A 19,977-nucleotide genomic window follows, 5' to 3' on the forward strand; every position below is an offset into this window, starting at 1 on the left:
TTGCTAAGTTGCTTAAGGCCTTGCTAAGTTGCTGAGGCTGGCTTTGAACTTGCAATCCTCCTGCCTCAGTCTTCTGAGCTGCTGGGATTACAGGTGTGCGCCACTACACCCACTCAGCAGTAAATTATCTTTAACTAGTCATCCAGCAAATAATATGCACATCTAATGCTACTGCTTAAAAGCACTGTGAGGGAAAGAGTGTTAAAGAAGTGAAAGATTTTGCTTAAGGTTTGTTGATTATTATGTTGACATACGTGGTGTCTGAGCATTCATCTCAGTGGCTTGGTGGAGCCCAAGGTGGCCAGGGGTTCAGCCCTCAGCATAGAGTGTTTCTACACTCATCACTGTTGCAAACGGGTCTCCCCTTTGCAGGCCCCTCTCACAGGTGAGGATCGGTGCTGGTGGGAGGACTCAACAGCAAACAGCAAGGGCAGGGAACTCTGCCGGGTGTAACCTGAAGGTGAAAGCACCGAGACCCTAGGCCAAGGTCTGGGGACAGGAGCACAGGGAGCCTCCACCACTACCACCGGCATCTCTGAGCTCATGGCAGGATCCTCAGGTGGCCTCTGCTCATCCCTCAGATGGAACCAAGCTGCCAGCCTGCAGAACAGGCAGAAATGGGCTTCCCTGTGACCTAGCTCTTCTCCCAGAGCTGAGAGGGAACTTGAGATAATTATAGTTAACAGTGATGCTAATGAACATCTTCTCTGTGCCAAGTGCTTCCTGTCATGATCTCAAATCCGACAACACCCTGCAAAGTAGGTATTCTGTCCCTCACTTTATGGATAGGAAAACAGAGATGGAGCAAGGTTAGGTCACATACCTGGACCACACAGGTAGCCATCAAGGGGATCTCACTGCAAGAATGGGCAAACCAAGTCCCTAGGAAATGGACTTTGTCCCATCATGGAGCTGGGACCCACCCTGGCATCTCTGGTCCCATTGCTGACCTTTTCTGCCACTCGTAGGGCTTGAAAACAGGACAAATGAGGGCGGAAATCAGAAGCTCTGTAAATGGGACAAATGCAGGCTGTGAGGTCAGAAACATGTTTGAGGGCACTCCCCTACTCCATGACTCTGTCACACAATGTCTAACCTGAGGCAGAGTCAAAGGGGACTCAGTGGCACAAACAGGGGACAGAGCAGAGCCTTGGAGGAGAAAGCTCTTTTCCAGTCAAGTGTCCAGGCAGGTCTAGAGACTGCACTCGGGCTGCAGAGCCAGTTCAACTCTGCTTCAGGAGTCACACAGCCTGGGTCTCTCTCAGGCTGGTCATACTGGTTCCAGCCAGCAGATGGAACTGTCCATCACTGGCCTCAGGTTGCTGTGTGGCCCTCTAACCTGAGCTACACAACAGCTCTGAGCATCAATATCTTCCTGCCCCTCTCCTTCCCATTCCACTCCCCCAAGTAGTTCCCTCTCAGCCAGGACACAGACTATCCTTCTTTTCTTCTCCTTAAAATGTGACTAAGGAGTTGGACATGGTGACACACACCTGTAATCCCAGGGACTTGGGAGGCTGAGGCAGGAGGATCACAAGTTCGAGGCCAGGCTCAGCAACTCAGAGAGACCCTGCCTCTAAATAAAATTTTTTAAAAAAGGGCTGGGGATGTGGCTCAGTGGTTAAGCACCTTTGGGTTCAATCCCCAGTACCCAAAATAAATAAATAAAAATTCAAAATAAAGAAAGAAAAAGAAAAAAATGTGACTAAAGGCTACAAAGTGGGGGTCTTGAGGTGGGTGTTTAGTTTGGCTATACACTGGGTGTCTATTTAATGTTGCTTTATCAAAGTTGGAGGACTTTTTTTGTGTGTGCTGTTAAATCTGATTGTGTCCGTACCACAAAAGTATAAGCAATTATTTTTAATTCTACAGACTATGTTACTCTAATCAACAGAAATCAACTGATACTTCTTTAGCAATTGAATTTAATATTCTGCCTGTTACAGAGTTTGGTTAAAAATATGACAGGTTATTAGTGCCAAATGAGGGACACATTTTGATGATAGTAGCAGTTTTTACACTATGCCCCCCTAAAATTGGGGTTCTAACGAAGTGGTAAGTCTGGGAGAACCAAATTATAACCCATTTCTCTCTGAACATTCAGAAGTATAACATTCAAGTCCTTATGCCTCCATCTTGAGTTTGCAGAGCATTTAGTAACTTCTCATGGTACTTCTCACACACTGCCTGTGTTGGCCTCTCCCTTTATATACTCACTTAACCTTCTGAAGACGAGATGGGGCTCTGTGTCCTGCACCTCTCCCTCCCCCAACACACACATCCAGTGTCCCTCTCTCCTTTCTCTGCCTTTAACTTCCTTTCCTGTCTGACTTGAGTGCCCCTGCCTGTTCCCAGGACACCAGGGCAAGCTTCCTGCTCAGCACTTACCACATTATGACCAGGTGTTGTCCCTTAAAGACTGTGAGCCCTTCATGGCCAGGGAGTTTGTCTCATTTGTGCTGGTGTGCCTGGCTCCTGGCACAGAGTAGATCAGAAGCAGATGTTGCATGAATGAATAGTAGTGAGTATCTGTACACTATTAACAGCTTTATGGAGATGTTTTCACATATCATAAAATCCAGCCACTCAAAGCTCACAGTTCAGTGGTTTTTAGTATCTCCACAGAGTTTTGCAAACATCTCTACAATCCAATACCGTCCTTTTTTCACTATCCTCAAAGAAACACTGTGGATTAGCAATCATTTCTCATTCCTGTTTCCACTCCAGGCCCTCTATCCTTCACTACGGATTTGAGTATTCTGGATATATCATATGCATGGAATCAAATAGCATTTGTTCTTTGTATCTGGCTCTTTTCACTTAGCATGATGTTTTCAAGGTTCACCCAGGTTGAAGTCTATTTCACTACTTTTACTTTTAATTGTTGAATAATTTTCATCAGTTGATGGACATTTGGGTTGTTTCTGCTTTTGGGCTAATATGAATAATGCTGTCTATGATTCATACCATATATACATTCATGTACATGTTTGGGGAGGCATATTATTTGTCTCTCTTCAGTATCTAGGAGAGGGATTGCTAGATTATACAGTAACTTCATGTTTAATAGTTTGAGGAACTACCAAACCATTTTCCAGAGTTGTACCATTTTATATTTTCACCCGCAACATATGAAGGTTCTAATCTGTCCACACCCTCATCAGCATTGTTACCTGCCTCTTTGATTCCACCCATCCTAATAATACAAAATGAGATCTCATTATGATTTTGATTTGCATTTCCCAAATGGTGTGATACTGAGCATCTTTTCCTGTGTGTATTGGCCGTTTGCTTCTATACACTGTGTGATCAGATTATATAATGTAAGAGCTTCACAGAACACAGGTCACAGACAAGGCCAAAAGACTGCTGTTAACTGACTTACCCAAGGTTACATGCATGCTGGCAGGTTTCTTTGGGTTGGGATTAACATTTTCTCTAGTGCTACTTGATTTTCTGCCTTACCTTTTCTTCTTTGTTGGGTTGATTTCTTCTCTGAAAAGGGCTTGTTCTGGGTGCAGACTTTATACTTGAACAAGTGGTCTTTCTAACTTGCATCTGTTTAAAGTTTTAAACAATTGAGGGCTGAATCTCAGGCACATCATAATTTGAAGCAGCTTTCTTAACCACGTGAGTACCAGTGAGGGTGGGTTTGAAGTCAGAGGATAAATTTAAACTGACCCACCTAATATTTTCCCTGTGACCCAGAATACAAAAACAACGTGAGAAGGTATTAAAGTTGCCAGGTGCAGTGGAAGTCCTTGGGGGAAGTGGTGGCATATGTAGGAGGTTGGGGTTTGGGGATATGGAGATGTGCTGATGTTGCTAAGCCCTTTCAGGGACATAACACTGTGTCTGGAGATAAAACTGAAGAGAAAAGCCATTCTTAGCATCAATTCTCAGGTAAGAGTCTGATTCTGGAAAAAGACTCCGAAATGGAAAGGGCCAGCCTGAGGGTTGGCTGGTTTTTTTTTAATCAAGATAGCTCAATGATGCTTCAGTAATAAACCACACTAAAAACCTCCATGGAGTATCAGAATGTAATTTTCTCTCTTGCCGCTCATTTTCATGTGGTACTTAGCATTCCAGGCTATTTTATCTTGGGTGTCTCCATTTCAACCTATTTCCGGGTTCTCCATGCAAATAAAAGATCTAGACTATGCTCTCCAATCAGCTTCACCTTGGAAATGACACGTCACATCATCTGCTCACAACCAGTTGACCAGAACTGGTCTCGTGGCCTTTCCAGAAGTACAAGGCTTCTTGAGTCTTGGGAAGACTGGAGAATTGGATTTTGGCAAATTCTAACCATGTCTGGCATAGTTGGATAAGAGGCTTCTTTGGGGACCTTGTCCTTCCCATGGAAGCACTTGGAGGTATCTTTGTGTCTCTCAGAGTATGTCCTTGTGGCATGGGACAACACAGGCGGTATCTAGAATATGGAGGTGGAGATGGAACAAAGGGGAGACGCATGCTGAAGATGATCAAATTAAATTGTATTAGCTAGTCCTCTAGAGTTCATGTATTTTCTGAGTTTATTATCATTAATAAACATGAATGAAGTTCAACCAATGTGGCTCATTCTTGCCCAATATAGACTATAGAGGTGATATTAGGGGCGGGGGTCACATATTCCAGACAAGGTTGGAGATTCTAGTTTAAATTTTGATTCAGATTGATGGCCTTTTCTTATGATATGACCAACATGGACATTCTCCTATTATGATAACCACTTTTTAAAAAGCTTCAACATCATTGTATGTTGTAGAGTATGTGGCAGGATGCCTCACTATGTGAAGCACTTAATGCTTATTCAATAAATAAGAATGAACCAAAGGAAGAGAACCATCAACTGTGTACTGCATCTCTAAAGGCCAACTTGTTCTACAAGAGTGTCAGGAACCTATCCTCAGCCCCAAGGTGGATAATGAGGACTGGGAGACTCTGTGATGGATCTAGTTACTGTAGAAACACTCCAGACAGGCCTGGAGTGCTGGGACCATGTTTGCTCAAACAGTTTCTATCTTCAGATTTTGTTCAGATGGTCAGATTTGCCGCTCATTCTAACAACTAACCATCCACCATGTCCTGCCCTGCACTGATCCCTCCTTCCCTTGAACCATTTCTCAATAGTGCAGCAACAAGATTTTAATGCCTATCCCTTCTTTTCCTGTCATGGAGCCTTATTAACTCACAGTGTATTGCAGTCACATGAGTTCCTGGGACAGTGTCATTACAAGAAGAGACTGTGGGCACAGAGGACTGGGTTGAGATAGGTACCATTTCAGGCATTCAGAGCTTAAGAAACAAACCAGGGGAAAGAGGGGAGTGTAGAACTGGAGACTGGGGGAGTCGGGGATGGGAATGCACATTTGGTAATAACTGGCATTGGGTGGCACTTGAAGGTATGGAAATCAAGAAAAGAATGTGAAGAAGATGCTGTGTGTGAAAGTACTTTGTCTAATATTGGGTGTAGTGTTTACAATTGCCATTTTAAAATGGGTTCAAGAAAGAATTTAGGGAGTGAGGAAAGGAAAGTGGGTTAGAAGCATTCAGAGAAGGGGAAGGAGATATGCAGGAGGAGAACCTAGAAAAGAGTCACAAGGGTGGGGAACAAAGTGCAAATAACCAGAGCAGGGGAGTACATGAAGTGTCTGTAGTCAGCAAGAGGAAGTCAAAGTTGACAGGAGGTAGCCGCCAGCTGAACCCCACCTTCCCACTTAGCACCCTCCCCATCTCAGTAGCCTATACCAGTGCTTACCACTGGGCTCGGTGGACTCACAGGAATCCTTTATCCCATTAGCAATAAACTTCAGCTTTGTACAAGTGTGGACCAGGGACCCCTGAGACACCTGTGACTTTTTATTGAGTCCATGAAGTTAAAGCCATTTTTATAGTACCACTGCTATGGTTTGAATGTGTCCCCCAAAGCTCATTTGTTGGAAACTTAATCTCCAGTGCAACAGTGTCAAGACATGGGGAAGCGATCAGGTCAGGAGGGCTCTGTCCTCTTGCATGACTAATGTTATCGAGAGAGAGTGGGTTCACAGGAGAATGGATCTGTGATAAAAGTGGTGTGGCCTGCTCTTTCACATTCTCTTGCCCTTCTACCTTCCACCGGGGAATGATGCCGAACAAAGGCCCTGAGCAGAGGTGAATCCTCAGTCACGGACTTTCCAGCCTCCAGAGAGAAATAAATCTCTCTTCTTTATAAATGTCCCAGTCTCAGGTATTCTGTTACAGCAGCACAAAATGGACCAAAACAACCACTAAGACATTATTACTCTTCTCATTCCTCTTCCCTCTAGAGAATATAGTTGGCTTTCCCAGAAGCTACATGATGCATGTACAATATCACAACCAATAGAATGCACAGGATGAGGAGAGAATCCGGCTGTCTTCCATTAAGCCAGATACTGGCAAAAAAAAAAAAAAAAAAAAAAAAAAAGTAAATGCTACACTTCTTACTGTAAATTTTTGTTTTGGAAAATGTATCTTTCATGTTATTTATGAAACATGTAGTGTTTTTATTGTTATTTTAAAGTGGATTAAATTAATATTTAACAGTGCCTCAGTTTTGATTATTTCTAACATGGTAATGATCTATATCCCATGCACATAGACGCCCTTTGGGGTCTACAATAATTTCAAAAATGGAACGTGGTCCTGAGACTGGAACCTTTGGTACCTGCTGGGGAGTTTGCCCCTTCTCCAAGCTCTAGCTCCCCTTGTCCAGCCAGCCAGTGGGGTCTTTCTCTTCCCTCACTTGTGTTACACCCCAGTTCTCTGCTCTGACACCTGGTCTCACAGTAGCTAGTTGCTCAGCCCTGCCTGGGCCTTCTACCCCTACCCTGACTGTCAACCCTGAAGTCTGTTCAGTCTCTTTCTGGGGGCCCTAGTGTGCTGGACAGTCAGAACTGCTACTGGCTGTCATTCAGCACTCATGCTGTCCCTCAGCTGGGGCTCACTGTCCCTAGCAGAATCCACATGTCCTCCCACCATTTTCCTTCAAATGCTTGTTCCAAATATTTTTCTCTCATTTGTCTTTTGGTGCACCGTGTCTGCTGCATCAAACTGTGTTGACCACACTCTCAGTTTATGACATATGAAGTCATTTTTCCATGGCACATCTCTCTGTTGTTTATTCTTTCTCTCTCATCTACCCTGTCCTATCTCATTTCCTTCCTGCTGTCAACATTGACTCTAGTGTAATTCTGTTGTTTCCCATAAATATATTCAGATTTCATATGCCCAAGAAAAATACTTAGTTTTAAGTGTGGGCTTCTAAATTTGTATTAATGGGTTTGGCTGATTCTCCCCAAACAGGGTTTTGAGCTTTGTCTGTGCTGCCATAGGTAAATCCAGCTGACCAAGTCTATCTCCCTAGCCAGTGCCCTAGGGAGGGACTCAGGTGGGCTCAGGTTAGTGCACCTCTCTAATGCTTGGTTTTCTCATCAAACAAAAAGACTGGTGGTAATAATACCTCCCTTTCCAGAGTCACTGTGAGGATTAAGTACCTCAAAGTTTTGCCAACCATCGTGATTCCAGGTCTTTGCCATCAAGAATGGTGCCATGGCTGATACTCTTGTGCATGCCTCTCCACATCCATCTTTCCTCTCCCAGCCTTCAAGGACCACAGTGACTTCATAAACCAGGGCTGTTATTACTGCTACTTGCAGGATAAACAATGGAGCATGGGATCTGAGTCTAGAAGATGCTGGTTTCCCAGCTGTGCTACCTTGGGCAACCATGTACCTGGAGCCTGGTTTCTTCAGTAGGGATGCTCATATCTCCCTCCCTCAGAGGATTGCTGTGGGTTAGTGACTGATAGGGCCGGAGCAAGTGCTCTGTTACCTAGGAGGTATTCCTGGGTTTGCTGTTCTGTTGTTTAGAGGTGGAAAGAAAGGTAAAAAGAAGGAGAGGAGCAGGCACCAGGAGGTACTGGGGAGGACCTTGAGATGGTCTACAGTGCCCATGCCCTGGGTGCCAGGATCCCCGAGCTTCACAGCAACAGCCCATGCTCCCTTGAAATGCTCCAGTCCATAAGTGAGGGGTCCTGAGCCTGGAGGCCCAGCAGCGGGCCTCACCCTCCGTGGCTTGCGGTCTGTGCAGTCACAGCAAAGCTCCACACTGCTGCACATTAGAATCCCACAGGGAGCATCAAAGGCCCACCTTTGTCCAATGGTACCAACCCTGCAGGTGGGACCTCAGTCCCAGATGTGCAGCATTGCTAGTCCACCCCCGGCCATTCTGGTTTTTTCCTACCAGTTCATCCCACTGCCCACAAGATGGTGCCCTCTTTCTGAGAAATCTTCGATGTTCAACAGAGCAACAATCCATTTTCTGTATTAAGCAACCCTGAAAGAATGAAATTGAATTTAATAACTTTTTCCAGCATCTCTTTAAGCCAGAATCCTTGGCCTCAGCATGTCGTTATTTACTGAATATCTTTTCTGCTACAAACCACCGGATTGGGGTGTGTCTTCAAAAGGTGATAAAGCAGAGTAAGCACTGAATGCCAACTTACAATCACAATCAATCACTAGTATCAATAACAACTAATACTCATTTAATCCTTCATCATTTGCAAAGTGCTTTTCACCAACTATCCTCAGAATGATCCCATACATTGATCATTATTATTCACATTTATGAGATGAGAAAACTGAAGCACTGAGCTCTGTCTTGTTTAAGGTTCAAAGTAATAATTGGCAGAACTGAATTTTACAATCCCAGATTTTGAGCCCTTCCCACTGCATCACAGAGGTCAAAGCAACTGCTGGGGACTCAGAAAGTATAGCCCTGAGAGGATACTTCTCAGGACAACCTCTAGAAGCAAATCAAACAGATATCACCCTGGAGCTTCAAGCCAGCAGACAAAAGGTCAGTAGTCAGACAGGTCTGACTGGATCATGTGACCAACTGAGGTAAAGCTGTGAGGTTTTTAGGAGGAAGATGGATACAGTCAGCAGACACTCAACACGTGGACAGATTTTATTATTTTTCTATTTTCAGTTCCAGGAAAATGAACAGCTAATGAGAACATGCTAATGAGAACAACTAATCTTAATTCTGTCTTAATAAAAACTTGTAAACTCATTTCCAAAGAAAATTTATTATTATTATTATTATTATTATTATTATTGCCAATAAGTGATGTCTTATTAGATTGGTGGGTCTAACAAAATAATTTACAAGATCACTTACAGACTTGCTGCCAGACGGATTTCCCTAATTGATCAGAAACCCAAGTGTCAGAGATGCTGGACCTGATCCCTCAGGGCATTTTTATCGCAGATGAAGGGGCTGCATGTGTAGGTTCAAGTTGCATGGACAAAGCTGTTTTCAGGACAGAAACAGTGAGATGAAAATTTAATAAATTAGCGTTTTGATAATTTTGCTAATTCCAATGGTATCTTAATTCAGTTTTCTGTTTTACTGTTTTCTGTGCCTCAGCCTCCTGGGTCTGTCATATCATGATGACATGATATCTATTGTTACAAGGATCAAGAGTCCCCTTTCCAGTGGCAGTGGTGCATGCCTGTAATCCAAGCGGCTCAGGAGGCTGGGGTAGGAGGATCGAGAGTTCAAAGCCAGACTCAGCAAAAGTAAGGTGCTAATGAGCAACTCAGTGAGACCCTGTCTCTAAATAAAATACAAAATAGGGCTGGCACCCAAACAAAAAAAAAAATGTCTCCTTATTAAGTATTTAGGACCATGCCTAGGACACAGTAAGCATGATGTGTTTCTTAAGTAATGGATATGAGCACATCCATTTTTAAAAATTAAAAAATTTGTGTGTGTGTGTGTGTGTGTATGTGTGTGGTGCTGGGGATTGGACCCAGGGTCTTATGCATGCAAGGCAAGCACTCTACCAACTAAGCTATATCCCCAGCCCTGAGCACATCCATTTTTCACAAGTGATTTCAATATTTTCAAAATTCCAACTCATTTAAAATTTCTGCTATTTGCATACTTGTGCATATAGGAAATAAACTTCAGGAACATTAAAGTATTGCCTCAGGATTAAAATTTGAAATCCCATTCTGGAGATACGCATTTGATTAAAACAGTACAATAGTCTTTGGCCTCAGAAATCAGTTAGCAATTATTTAAGTCCACCATGTTATTTGTCTTGTGATCATTGTTAACAGCAAATAAACTCATGCACTGTCTAAAGAAATACAAGAGTAATACAGTAATCCGATTTTTCTTACTTTTTAAGAGAATTTTTTTCTTTATTCCCTCTTGAGGCCTGTTAAGTCTGTAGATTAGGGATCATTTTGGAGGATCCCCTGGGCACACAGCACTTTTCCCTGATTCTGATGACTTCCTCAGTCTGGATTTCTAGGTGAGTTGGAGCTTTCTTCCACAGCAGTGCTCAACCAAGCTCCGACTTATAGAGAATACTTACAAAACAATCTAAGTAAGAGTGTATGCCCTGAGTGGATATATACAAATCCAGGGACAAAGACTGGACTGCTGAGAACAGCACAGGGCCGGACTCAGGAATAAAGGCACATGAACTGAATTGGAGTTTTCCAACAAAGCAGTTGTTTTCATTTTTTATTTTGGTTTTACAGGTTATGCACTCTAATTAGAAAATCCAATATCTGAAATGCTCCAACATCTAAAATGTTTTCAGTGCCAGGACACCAGGAATATTCTAAGCCTGACATCATATGATGGGTCATAGTTAAAACACAGGCACATTAGAAATATTGTATAATATTTCATTCAGTCTATGTATATAAGGTTTATTTGAAACATACATGGAGTTTGTGTTTAGATTGGCATCCGATCCCCGAGATGTTGCATTAGGAATATGCAAATATTCCAAAGCCTGAAAAAATTCCAATTCTGAAACACTTCTGGTCCGGAGCATTGCAGATAAAGGATAATCAAACTATACTTTTCTTTAAGTAAAGCCACCGTATTATTTCCTGGTAATGGCTAATTGTTTAATTGTTAAGACTTTTTTTTTTTGTACCACAACTATAACATAGCTACACTGGGAATTACAGAGGCTTCTGTGCATTGAACCAGGGTCCTAACTAATATTCATCATTGTTTCTATGAAAAATGAAATTTTATTCCAAATGCCTGACCTCAAATGAACTTTTCCAACAGTACTTGAGTGGGGCACTGGTCTGCATATACCCACACACTCAGGAATGGTTTCTTTTCCTATTAATCATGTTATAGATCTCTCTATCTATAAATAAATAAATATTTTTTTATTAAGGTACAGAATAGGTATCAAGAAATGCGAAAAGTAAAAAGTTAAGATTTAGGGCCAGGTGTGGTTCAGTGGTAAGTGTTTGCCTACCAGGCTCAAGGCACTGAGTTTGGTCCCCAGCACTAGAGAAAACAGAAACCAAAAAAAGCTAATATTTAAAGAATAAAGTTGAGATTTCATATTTATTGAGTTTAAAGCAATGGTTCTGATGTAAATGCATCTTTGCTGAGTTAAAAAAATGAATCAATACTAAATATGATCTCTTTTTCATAGTGAGAGTAGGTGGCAGGTGGGATAAACACAGCACAAGTTTTATAATTGTCAACTGTGACTCTCAAGACAAGCACCTTCACTTTTCTAAGCCTCAGTTTTTTGATCTGTAATCAGGGATGGTTATATTGACTTCCTAGGATTACTTCTTTAATTGAGAAAACTACTACCTTGCATTAAATCCAGCACATACTGGTTATTTCCCATCCTCTCTCCATGTATTTAATCTCTTTGAAATTTCCTGTGTTTTACTTCAATGAAAGCATTTTTAAACCTCATTTAGTTTTCAGAAGCTCTTATTTAAACATTTCCCTATGATTGGGTACCCATCCATCTATCTGCTTGACTTACAACAGTTAATGTCCAAAATTTGACTAATGTGGTTGAATTCTTAAATACTAAGTAGGTTCAAAGAGCCTACTTATTTTGATAACTGTTGTAATCATTGTTTGAACTGATTCACCTAAATGTACCCCCCAAATAATCCTTGGTTTTCACAAGACTCTGGGTTTTATTTTCCTAATCCCTCCCTTTCTCTTTCTCTCTCTCTCTCTCTCTCTGGATTTAAGATCCTCTGAAGATCCCCTTTTCTGACAATAGTTGGCAAAGTCAGAGTTTACTTAAATGAATTAAGAAATGCTCAATGAAGAACAAGTCCAATTTTATTTAAAGGAGATCTGTCGAGTGCTCTTTCGTATTTACTACTGGGTAGAATTCTGCAGAATCAGCAGAAAGGGGAGGAGTGGCATTCTGCAAGACAGCCAGTGTGGATGGACAGTGGGAAGGAGCCTGCTGTCCAGAGGTTCTGGCTGGCATTATGAGCAGGCATCCACTCTGTTGTTGGGAAATCTGTGACTGCCTCCTCCCAACACTCTCCCTGGCCCTTTCCTGGTACCTGCCCTCCTGCTGCCTGCAGGGGGTTGCAGGGGGCGAGATCTGACTTGCTCCTGACTTGATGCTGTCCATATGAGACCAGGCCCTTCCTGCCAACCTTACCCCAGGGTTAAAAGCCACACTTGGGGCTGGGGTTGTGGCTCAATGGTAGAGTGCTTGCCTAGCACATGTGAAGCAAAGGGTTTGATCCTCAGCAACACATAAAAATAAATAAAGGTACTGTGTCCATCTATAACTTAAAAAAAAAAAAAAAAAAAAAAGCCCCACTTGTTCTGACATAAGGAAACCTAGAGGCTAGGGGGTTGATTATAATTCAGCAACAAAAACCCATGAAGAACAGCCCATACTCTGAAATGTTATTCCCTTCTGTTTATAATAAGATCAGAAAGATTTTTTGTTTTGAATTAAAATGGTTTACTTTTTGCTTTTCCCTCTTATAAAAGATGGGTTTTTAAGGTGTGACCACCATGCTGCAAAAGCTCGGAGCAATCCCAGTAACTTGCATTTACTGTGTATTTGTGCATTCGAGGTTCATTCAAGTAGTTCAATGTGAAGCTAAAATGTCTACTTTTACAGTAATCTTCAGGAGTGATAATTTTAATTTTGTGGTGCAGAAATAAGGCCACAAAAATAGGCAAAAAGTACATCTATGAAAATGGTAAGTCTTTAACTTACTAATCCACTAAATCTTTGACAGTAATTTTAGATTAAAATGGTCCAGAGGACAAAGTGCATAATTAATGATGAGAAAATGATTCCTTCAAGTCTCATAATACAGAGTTCTTTCTGCATTAACCATTTGTCTAGTTTTATTCACGTGAAAGTGACAGTTACTTCTTGCTTCTGTCCCCTTCATTCCAGTATTGTTCAGTCTGCATTTCTGTGAGTCGGGAAATTGTACGCTGAAATGCAAAGATTTCCTCTTCTCCAGTAAACATGGAGAGTCCTGCTGAGTCCTGGTTACAAAAACGACACACAAAGAAAATCCCAGCACCAATTAAAACCATACCAAATGAAAATTTACAGAAGTAAGTACAGGTTTAAAAAAAACTTTAGGTATACCTATTTAGATGACAAAATTTTAATATATATATTTTTTCATATATGATCTTTTAAATTAGCCTAGAGAGTCAACTGATCTAAACATATAGGTAATAAACAGAACAAATTATCAGGGGAAAAACTTAAAATGAAAAGCATTACAAGAATAATTAAAGCTGAAACTACCAGAAAATCCAAACATGAAAGATTTTGTTCAGAATGAAAGTTCTCCACAAAATCTAAAGGGACATTTCATATAGAAAAGGAATTCTTTTTCCATAAGTGCACATCAGAAATAAGTAGTGGCACAAGCAGTACTTCTGCTAAGTCAGGAAGAGGCTGATGTGTACTTCTGAAGCTTCAGGGCCCACTGCCGTAGGTGACACCTTTGAGAACAGACCTCCAAAAAACCTTTTCCAATCTGGGTGAGCAGGTATCCACTCTGCCGTTGGCATGTCTATGACTCTGTCTCCTCCGGACACGCTTGCCAGGTCCTTGGTCCTGAATAATGTGCCTGGGATCTGACTTTGCAAAGAACTAAGATACTTGGTCCTCTCATTGAGGGTTAAGTTGGGAAGCTCTGTCCCTGTGAAGACCTTCAACAACTTGGGACCAATGATACCAATGTGGGCTCATGGCCACTAAGCGGTTTTGAATTCCTTTCTTTCATTAGGGGTTTGCTATTAAGGTCTTTCAGAGAAAAACTCTGGACCCCTAAGTCCATCTTCCCCACTGATCCACTGTGAACCTACATGACCCAGAGGTCACATTTCCCTGATTTCTTCATATATTATTGGGCCCAAGTGCTGAGCTTGCTTTGGTGTGTCCTGATCCCAGGAGATAAAATTTAAGAGCATAAGATTTAAATCACTTTAGAAAGGATTTACTATACTTTCTCAAGTTTACCTTTCGAATTGTCAAAGACAATGTCTGGATGTAAGTATTGTTCTTGGAGAACCAACATTTCAAATGGTCCCAGCATAGGTGGGTATAAGTAGCTATTTATTTCTATACTGCTGTGATTTGAATCTTTGTGTCCCTCTAAAATCCATATGTTGAACCCCTATCCCTGCCCGTGCCCCAAGGTAATGATATTAGTGGGTGGAGCCTTTAGAAGTTGATTAGACCTAAAAAGCAGAACCCTCCAGAATGGGATTAGTGATTTTAAAAAGAGGGTCCAGAGAGAACCCTCACTGCTTCCACCTTCGGAAGTTCATATAAAAAAGAAAGTAGTCTGTGAACCAGGAAGTTGGGTCTTCACTAAAAACCAAATCTGGTGCTTTGATCTTGAACTTCCCAGACTCCAGAACTATGAGAAATAAATTCTGCTGTATATAAACCACCCACTTCATGATATTTTGCTATAGTAGCCTGAACAGACTAAGACATACACATTTTTAAAGCACTTTTTAAAGAATTACAGGATTCCTTCTCCCAAACTCCTGAGAATACATAATTTATTTTTCAGGTCAATATGGAATGGCCTAATCACTCCAAATGGGTTTTTACCTCTAGGGCTGGAAGAACAGGGTTCTCATTCTTGGAATGAATGTTAATAGTTTTAAATTTTGACTAACATTTCAATTGTCAACAGTTGGAAAATACACCCTGCAATGTTTTCACAGAGAAAGAAATGCAAAGTAAATCCAGACTCCAAGTTTCAGAAGAACTGGGTCAGAATCTGTTTGTTCCCCACAGAGCATCCCTGAGCCTGGTACCCACAGGTGCTCCATAAATGTTTGCTGCATGAAGACTGGGAGATAATCATAGATTTCTTTTTAAGCTTGAGCCTTGCTAAGCACTTCACCATCCTAGACAAGTCAGTTCATACACTTGAATATGATATCATACTCTACAAATCTAGCAATCATGAAGACAGATATCCAGAAAAGGAAACATAGTATAGTAGAACGAGCCTGGAACCAGACACAGTTCCCTGTGGTCTAGTTTGGCCTGCTATTATCCATCGGAGTGACTGTGGGCCCACTAGTCTCTCTCTGGACTTCATTTTTGCCAAATGCAAAACGAAGTGTTGGTCTGCACGATCATTAAGGTTTCTTCTACTTTAAGATTGTAAATTAGTGATATTGAGAATGTTAAGTCAGTTACACTGCTTTAGAAGCAAGCAGCAAATCAACAGTTAACTATATATTGCATTCTTTCAAAATGTAGCCATGTATCAAACCAAAAACAATTAAGCTGTTTTATAATAAAAAGAGATTATGTTAATATTGCCTACCTGGCTCAGCCCCAAATCATCCATCAGTATTCTGCTTTGCTCCAACTCACTGTCATGATGTTGATGCAAAAATAAGCTTGATATAGGAGTTGTTGCAGAGCAAATTATGCGCACCTGAAATAGAGGAAAATGAGTAAATGGTTACTGTTTATATTTTACAAGTTGAAAGTAAGGAAAATCTTTCACAAAATAAAGATGTTTGTCACATCAGGAAGCTTAGATTTTTGCTTTGAAAATGTCCATAATTTCTCTAGCAGTTTGCCGTTAAATGATATTTTAAAAGTGCATAGTACTTTTCAAAATATTTCCAAAGAGCTTATACCATGCTGTGCACCAAGGAGCAAATGTTTCAGTGAGAAACTTCGGGCCTGCAGAGGTCTCAGCTCATGAGCAGCCCAGATCTTCTGGTTCTAATCTGATGTTTTTTCCATTTCTGTCATGGTTCAAACATTTGTATCCCTTCCAAAATTCATGTTGAAACTTAGTCCCAACGCAAAGGTATTAAGAGGTGGGGCCTTTCAGGGGGCCTTTATGAGGGCTCCTCAATGATCCGTCCAAGCCTTCATCTTAGATCTCCCTGCCTCCAGAACTGTAAGAAATAAATTTCTATTATTTGTAATTTACCCAATCTATGATATTCTGTCACAGCAGTGTAAACAGACAGAAAATCACACTCTGCTGCTGATATTTACACCTGGCTGTCTGGAGCTGGTCTCTATGTGCATTGAAGCTGCTCCCAGATGCACTATAAAGTAGTTACCACTTTGTTGCACAGCTGACAGCTAAGCTCAGCACATTAGTCCTCAACCCTGAGCTTCCAGAGTGTACATTTATATCAACATCCTGCTAGGACATTCTTCAGAAGGACTAAGCTTTACATTAATGTCACTACATTACATAAATTATTTGAGTAAGTACGTGTATGTGATCAGATACTGGAAACAGCTTTATATCATTTATGCATTTTATGTCCACTAGTTTAAATATAAAACATACTCCTCCTGATGTTTAAAAATCCTAGAATTTGTTTTCAGGATTCACAGCTATCCCTTTAAAATCATTATTTAAATAAACACATCAATATCTTAAAATAATGTGTTGATATTTGGGACTAGCTTTCCCATCTCCAAATAACCTTTTACCCCCTCTTATAAATTCTTTTCATCACAAATACCACTTTTTGAAATTATTGAGATGGGAATATCCTTATTTCACAAATTTCTGTGAATAAATTCTAAAATATTATCTGTTTAATGCTCTCAATTTCCGAAATAAGATAATCTGCCCTATATTTTATAAAGAAAATAATGTCTAAGTGTGTGATTTAATTATAACAAACGTTAAGAGAGTGTGGTCCATTACACTGCCAGATAAATCCTTTTTGCCTTTAAATAAGAACTGAAAAAGTGGAAGTAAGGTGGGAATAGTGTATAGGACTGAGAGATGGGGTCACAGACTTTCTTTAAAGTATTTCCAGCTGAAATACAAAAATAATGAAGTTCTTGATCCTCCAATCTAAGAACCACCTACTAACGCCTCTCCACCATTTCCTTCTTGAAACCTCTCCGTAAAATCAGTGCACCTCCAGGCTCACACCCTTTTCTCTGGACCTCCTATGATTAGTGTGGGGCAGTCTCTGCAGAAGGCAGACCTTCCCAGTCCATGGGCCTCGATCCCCAGCTGCAGGACCTCGCCCCTGCTTCTCCTGACTTCCTGATGCCAAGTGTATCTACTCCCTAGGTATGAGCCCTTTGTGCCCAGCCCATCCATCCTGGGGCCCTGGCTGGAAACTGCCTGCCTTGGTTACTTGCTTTTATCCTGTGCATGGAGTTCAGCCCTCACTGCCCTTAGTATTTATATGAAACCCCTGTTCCAGGTCCCAGGCTGGGTCTTCATTTGATGGGGTAAGCTCTAGAGTCTGGATTTTAAGTAGCCTGGATGATCCTAATGCAGATAGTCCTTAGAAGACTTCCTTGTGCCACCCCCGCCTGCCCCTTTCAGATCACTGTGCTTTCCCCTAGACTCTCTGAGTATCATAATGTCCAAGAAGTCATCTTGCAGTGGTGACTGAACACAGACTTCTGTGGCCATGTGAGTCACATGTCTCTGACACAACTAAAAGCTCCATGAAGGTGGGTGCTGTGTCTGGTGGCACTTACTCCCAAATTTCTAGCACTGAGCACTGCATCTGCATGATAAAGATTGTTGAAAAATGAGTAAATAAAATATTGAAACCTCACCTCACCTCCCAGCAGATTCTGTTATTTGGCTTCCTCTAAGTCCCCCTGATTTTACAATTAGTGCTCTATCTAATTCTGTACAAGGAATAGGGAGTAAACTCATGTTAAAATGAACTCTAATTTAACATCATACATATATCTTTCCTGACAATATATATTTAAAGCTGTATACTCACCTTTACTGAGAGTTCAATATATGCCAGACAATGTTCTTATTACCTTACATACACATTTCACCCTCACATAATTATTTGAGATAAGTACCACTGTTATCCCTTTCAAGGCAACTGAAGCTCAGAGAGGTTAACCCAGTCTTCAGGACAGACAGCCTGGCTCCAGCACCTACTCCTTGACCACTAGGTTACACTGCTTTTCATTAATGAGCAGTGGTTCCATAATTTGGGTGAAAACACATGGATTACAACAAACAAACAAGATGATGGTATAATGCTAGTTATTGGGGTTTCTGGGTCATAGGGCAAGATAATTCTAATATTGTTCATTCATTATTCTATCAGCCCAACCATTTATTCAGGCCACACATATTTATTGAGCACTTGGTCTGGGCTTGGCATTGTGTTGATTATCCTAAATGATGCACATGATCCTTTTGGTCGGATGATGGAATCGTTAACATAGCAGAGTAACTAGTGAGGGGAGTCTGACTTTAAAACTGCTCCTACTGGGGATTAAGGAGGGCGGTTCGGCCCGTGGGGGAGCATGTCTAGCTTCTCTCGGGCGCACCAGCAATGGGCCACTTTTGCTCGTCTATGGTATCTCTTAGATGGGAAAATGCAACCCCCTGGTAAACTTGCTGCTCTAGCATCAATAAAACTTCAAGGATTACATAAACCCGTATACCATCAGCTGAGTGACTGTGGAGATCATGTTGTCATAATAAACACAAGACACATTGCATTTTCTGGAAACAAGTGGGAACAAAAAGTATACTCTTCACACACTGGCTATCCAGGTGGATTTAGACAAGTCACCGCTGCTCAGCTTCACCAGAAAGATCCAGTAGCAATTGTAAAATTAGCTATTTATGGCATGCTGCCAAAAAACCTTCACAGAAGAACAATGATGCAGAGGTTGCATCTTTTTCCAGATGAGGATATTCCAGAAGATATTCTTAAGAATTTAGTGGAAGAGCTTCCTCAGCCTAGGAAAATTCCAAAACGTCTTGATGAGTACACCCAGGAAGAAGTGGAGTCTTTCCCGAGAGTGTGGTCCCCCTCTGTCTGAGGTCTGAGCTGAACACTTGCTGGAGAGTGAGGGACATGAACCAGCATTGTGTCTCGTGGGAGCATATTAGGAAGGCACATCCATGAGCCCTCTGCAGACTAAGTGAAATCAGGGTGCATTTTCATAGGAGCCCCAGAGATCTGTGTGCCCACTAGAGTTTGAGAAACACAAGACCTGAAGATTATCGGATATAGAATGAAAATTACAGAAAATACCATGAAGTTATTTAGACTGCTTCCTAATGAGTTTCTCTGCCCTTGAACAGTGAAACAACTTCAGGAAACTGCAAATAAGACACATTACTTTATAGAATTGTTTCATTATGTAATGATTGGAATAAAATTGCTTATTTGGAAAAAAAATAAAATAAAATAAAATAAAATAAAACTGCTCCTACTATTAATGGTACTTGTACAGCACTCAGCCTTGGCCGAATGTTTTAAATACCTTAAATGGATTAGCCTTTTCAGTCCTCACAACACTCTGAAGTAAATACTATTACTAGGCCTGATTTGTAGATGAGGAAGCTGCAGCAGAGAGGCTAAGTAAATGGCAGAGCCAGGATTCCAAGCCAGACCATTTGGCTTTGCAGTCCAAAATGTGTAGTTTTGAGAAAATGTATTACAGCCTTACCTTGAAATCATAAAAGTTATCGATGAGAGTTATGAATCTTCGAGCTTGAGTCCTCTTTGCTAGAGTAAATTGTGGAATGTTTCGTAAAAATACTGTATCAAAATTCCTTGATAGTTCCAAATAGTCACTGGCTCCAAGTGGCTATCATCAAAACAAAATAAAGGAAGAGATCAATA

General features: G+C 41.2%; 2 protein-coding genes and 1 long non-coding RNA gene across 4 annotated transcripts in view; 2 read left to right on the plus strand and 1 right to left on the minus strand.

Moving 5' to 3' along the window:
• LOC306665075 overlaps positions 1-9,757 on the plus strand; it is a 238,796-nt gene extending 229,039 nt beyond the window's left edge. The window contains exon 2 of the long non-coding RNA XR_013764910.1: positions 9,610-9,757. This is a non-coding gene — a long non-coding RNA (uncharacterized lncRNA). The remainder of the gene's footprint in view (positions 1-9,609) is intronic.
• Positions 9,758-13,045: 3,288 nt separating this feature from the next.
• The window catches only part of AFG1L (AFG1 like ATPase), a 200,994-nt gene continuing 194,062 nt past the window's right edge, over positions 13,046-19,977 (minus strand). For both annotated transcript variants that reach the window (XM_079146313.1, XM_079146314.1), the window contains 3 exons: positions 19,802-19,942; positions 15,684-15,797; positions 13,046-13,359 (listed from right to left, as the gene is read on the minus strand). In XM_079146313.1, the coding sequence (XP_079002439.1) occupies positions 13,234-13,359; positions 15,684-15,797; positions 19,802-19,942 (381 nt within the window). In that variant the 3' untranslated portion in view covers positions 13,046-13,233. The remainder of the gene's footprint in view (positions 13,360-15,683; positions 15,798-19,801; positions 19,943-19,977) is intronic.
• LOC306666911 (large ribosomal subunit protein uL13m) lies at positions 18,612-19,168 on the plus strand (the record flags this gene model as incomplete). The annotated part of the gene is made up of 1 exon (XM_079149203.1): positions 18,612-19,168. Exon 1 carries the CDS (start codon positions 18,644-18,646, stop codon positions 19,166-19,168), a length of 525 nt encoding a protein of 174 aa, XP_079005329.1. The 5' UTR covers positions 18,612-18,643.

The sequence above is a fragment of the Sciurus vulgaris genome (assembly GCF_902686455.1).
Source record: "Sciurus vulgaris genome assembly, chromosome: 7".
NCBI lineage: Eukaryota > Metazoa > Chordata > Mammalia > Rodentia > Sciuridae > Sciurus > Sciurus vulgaris.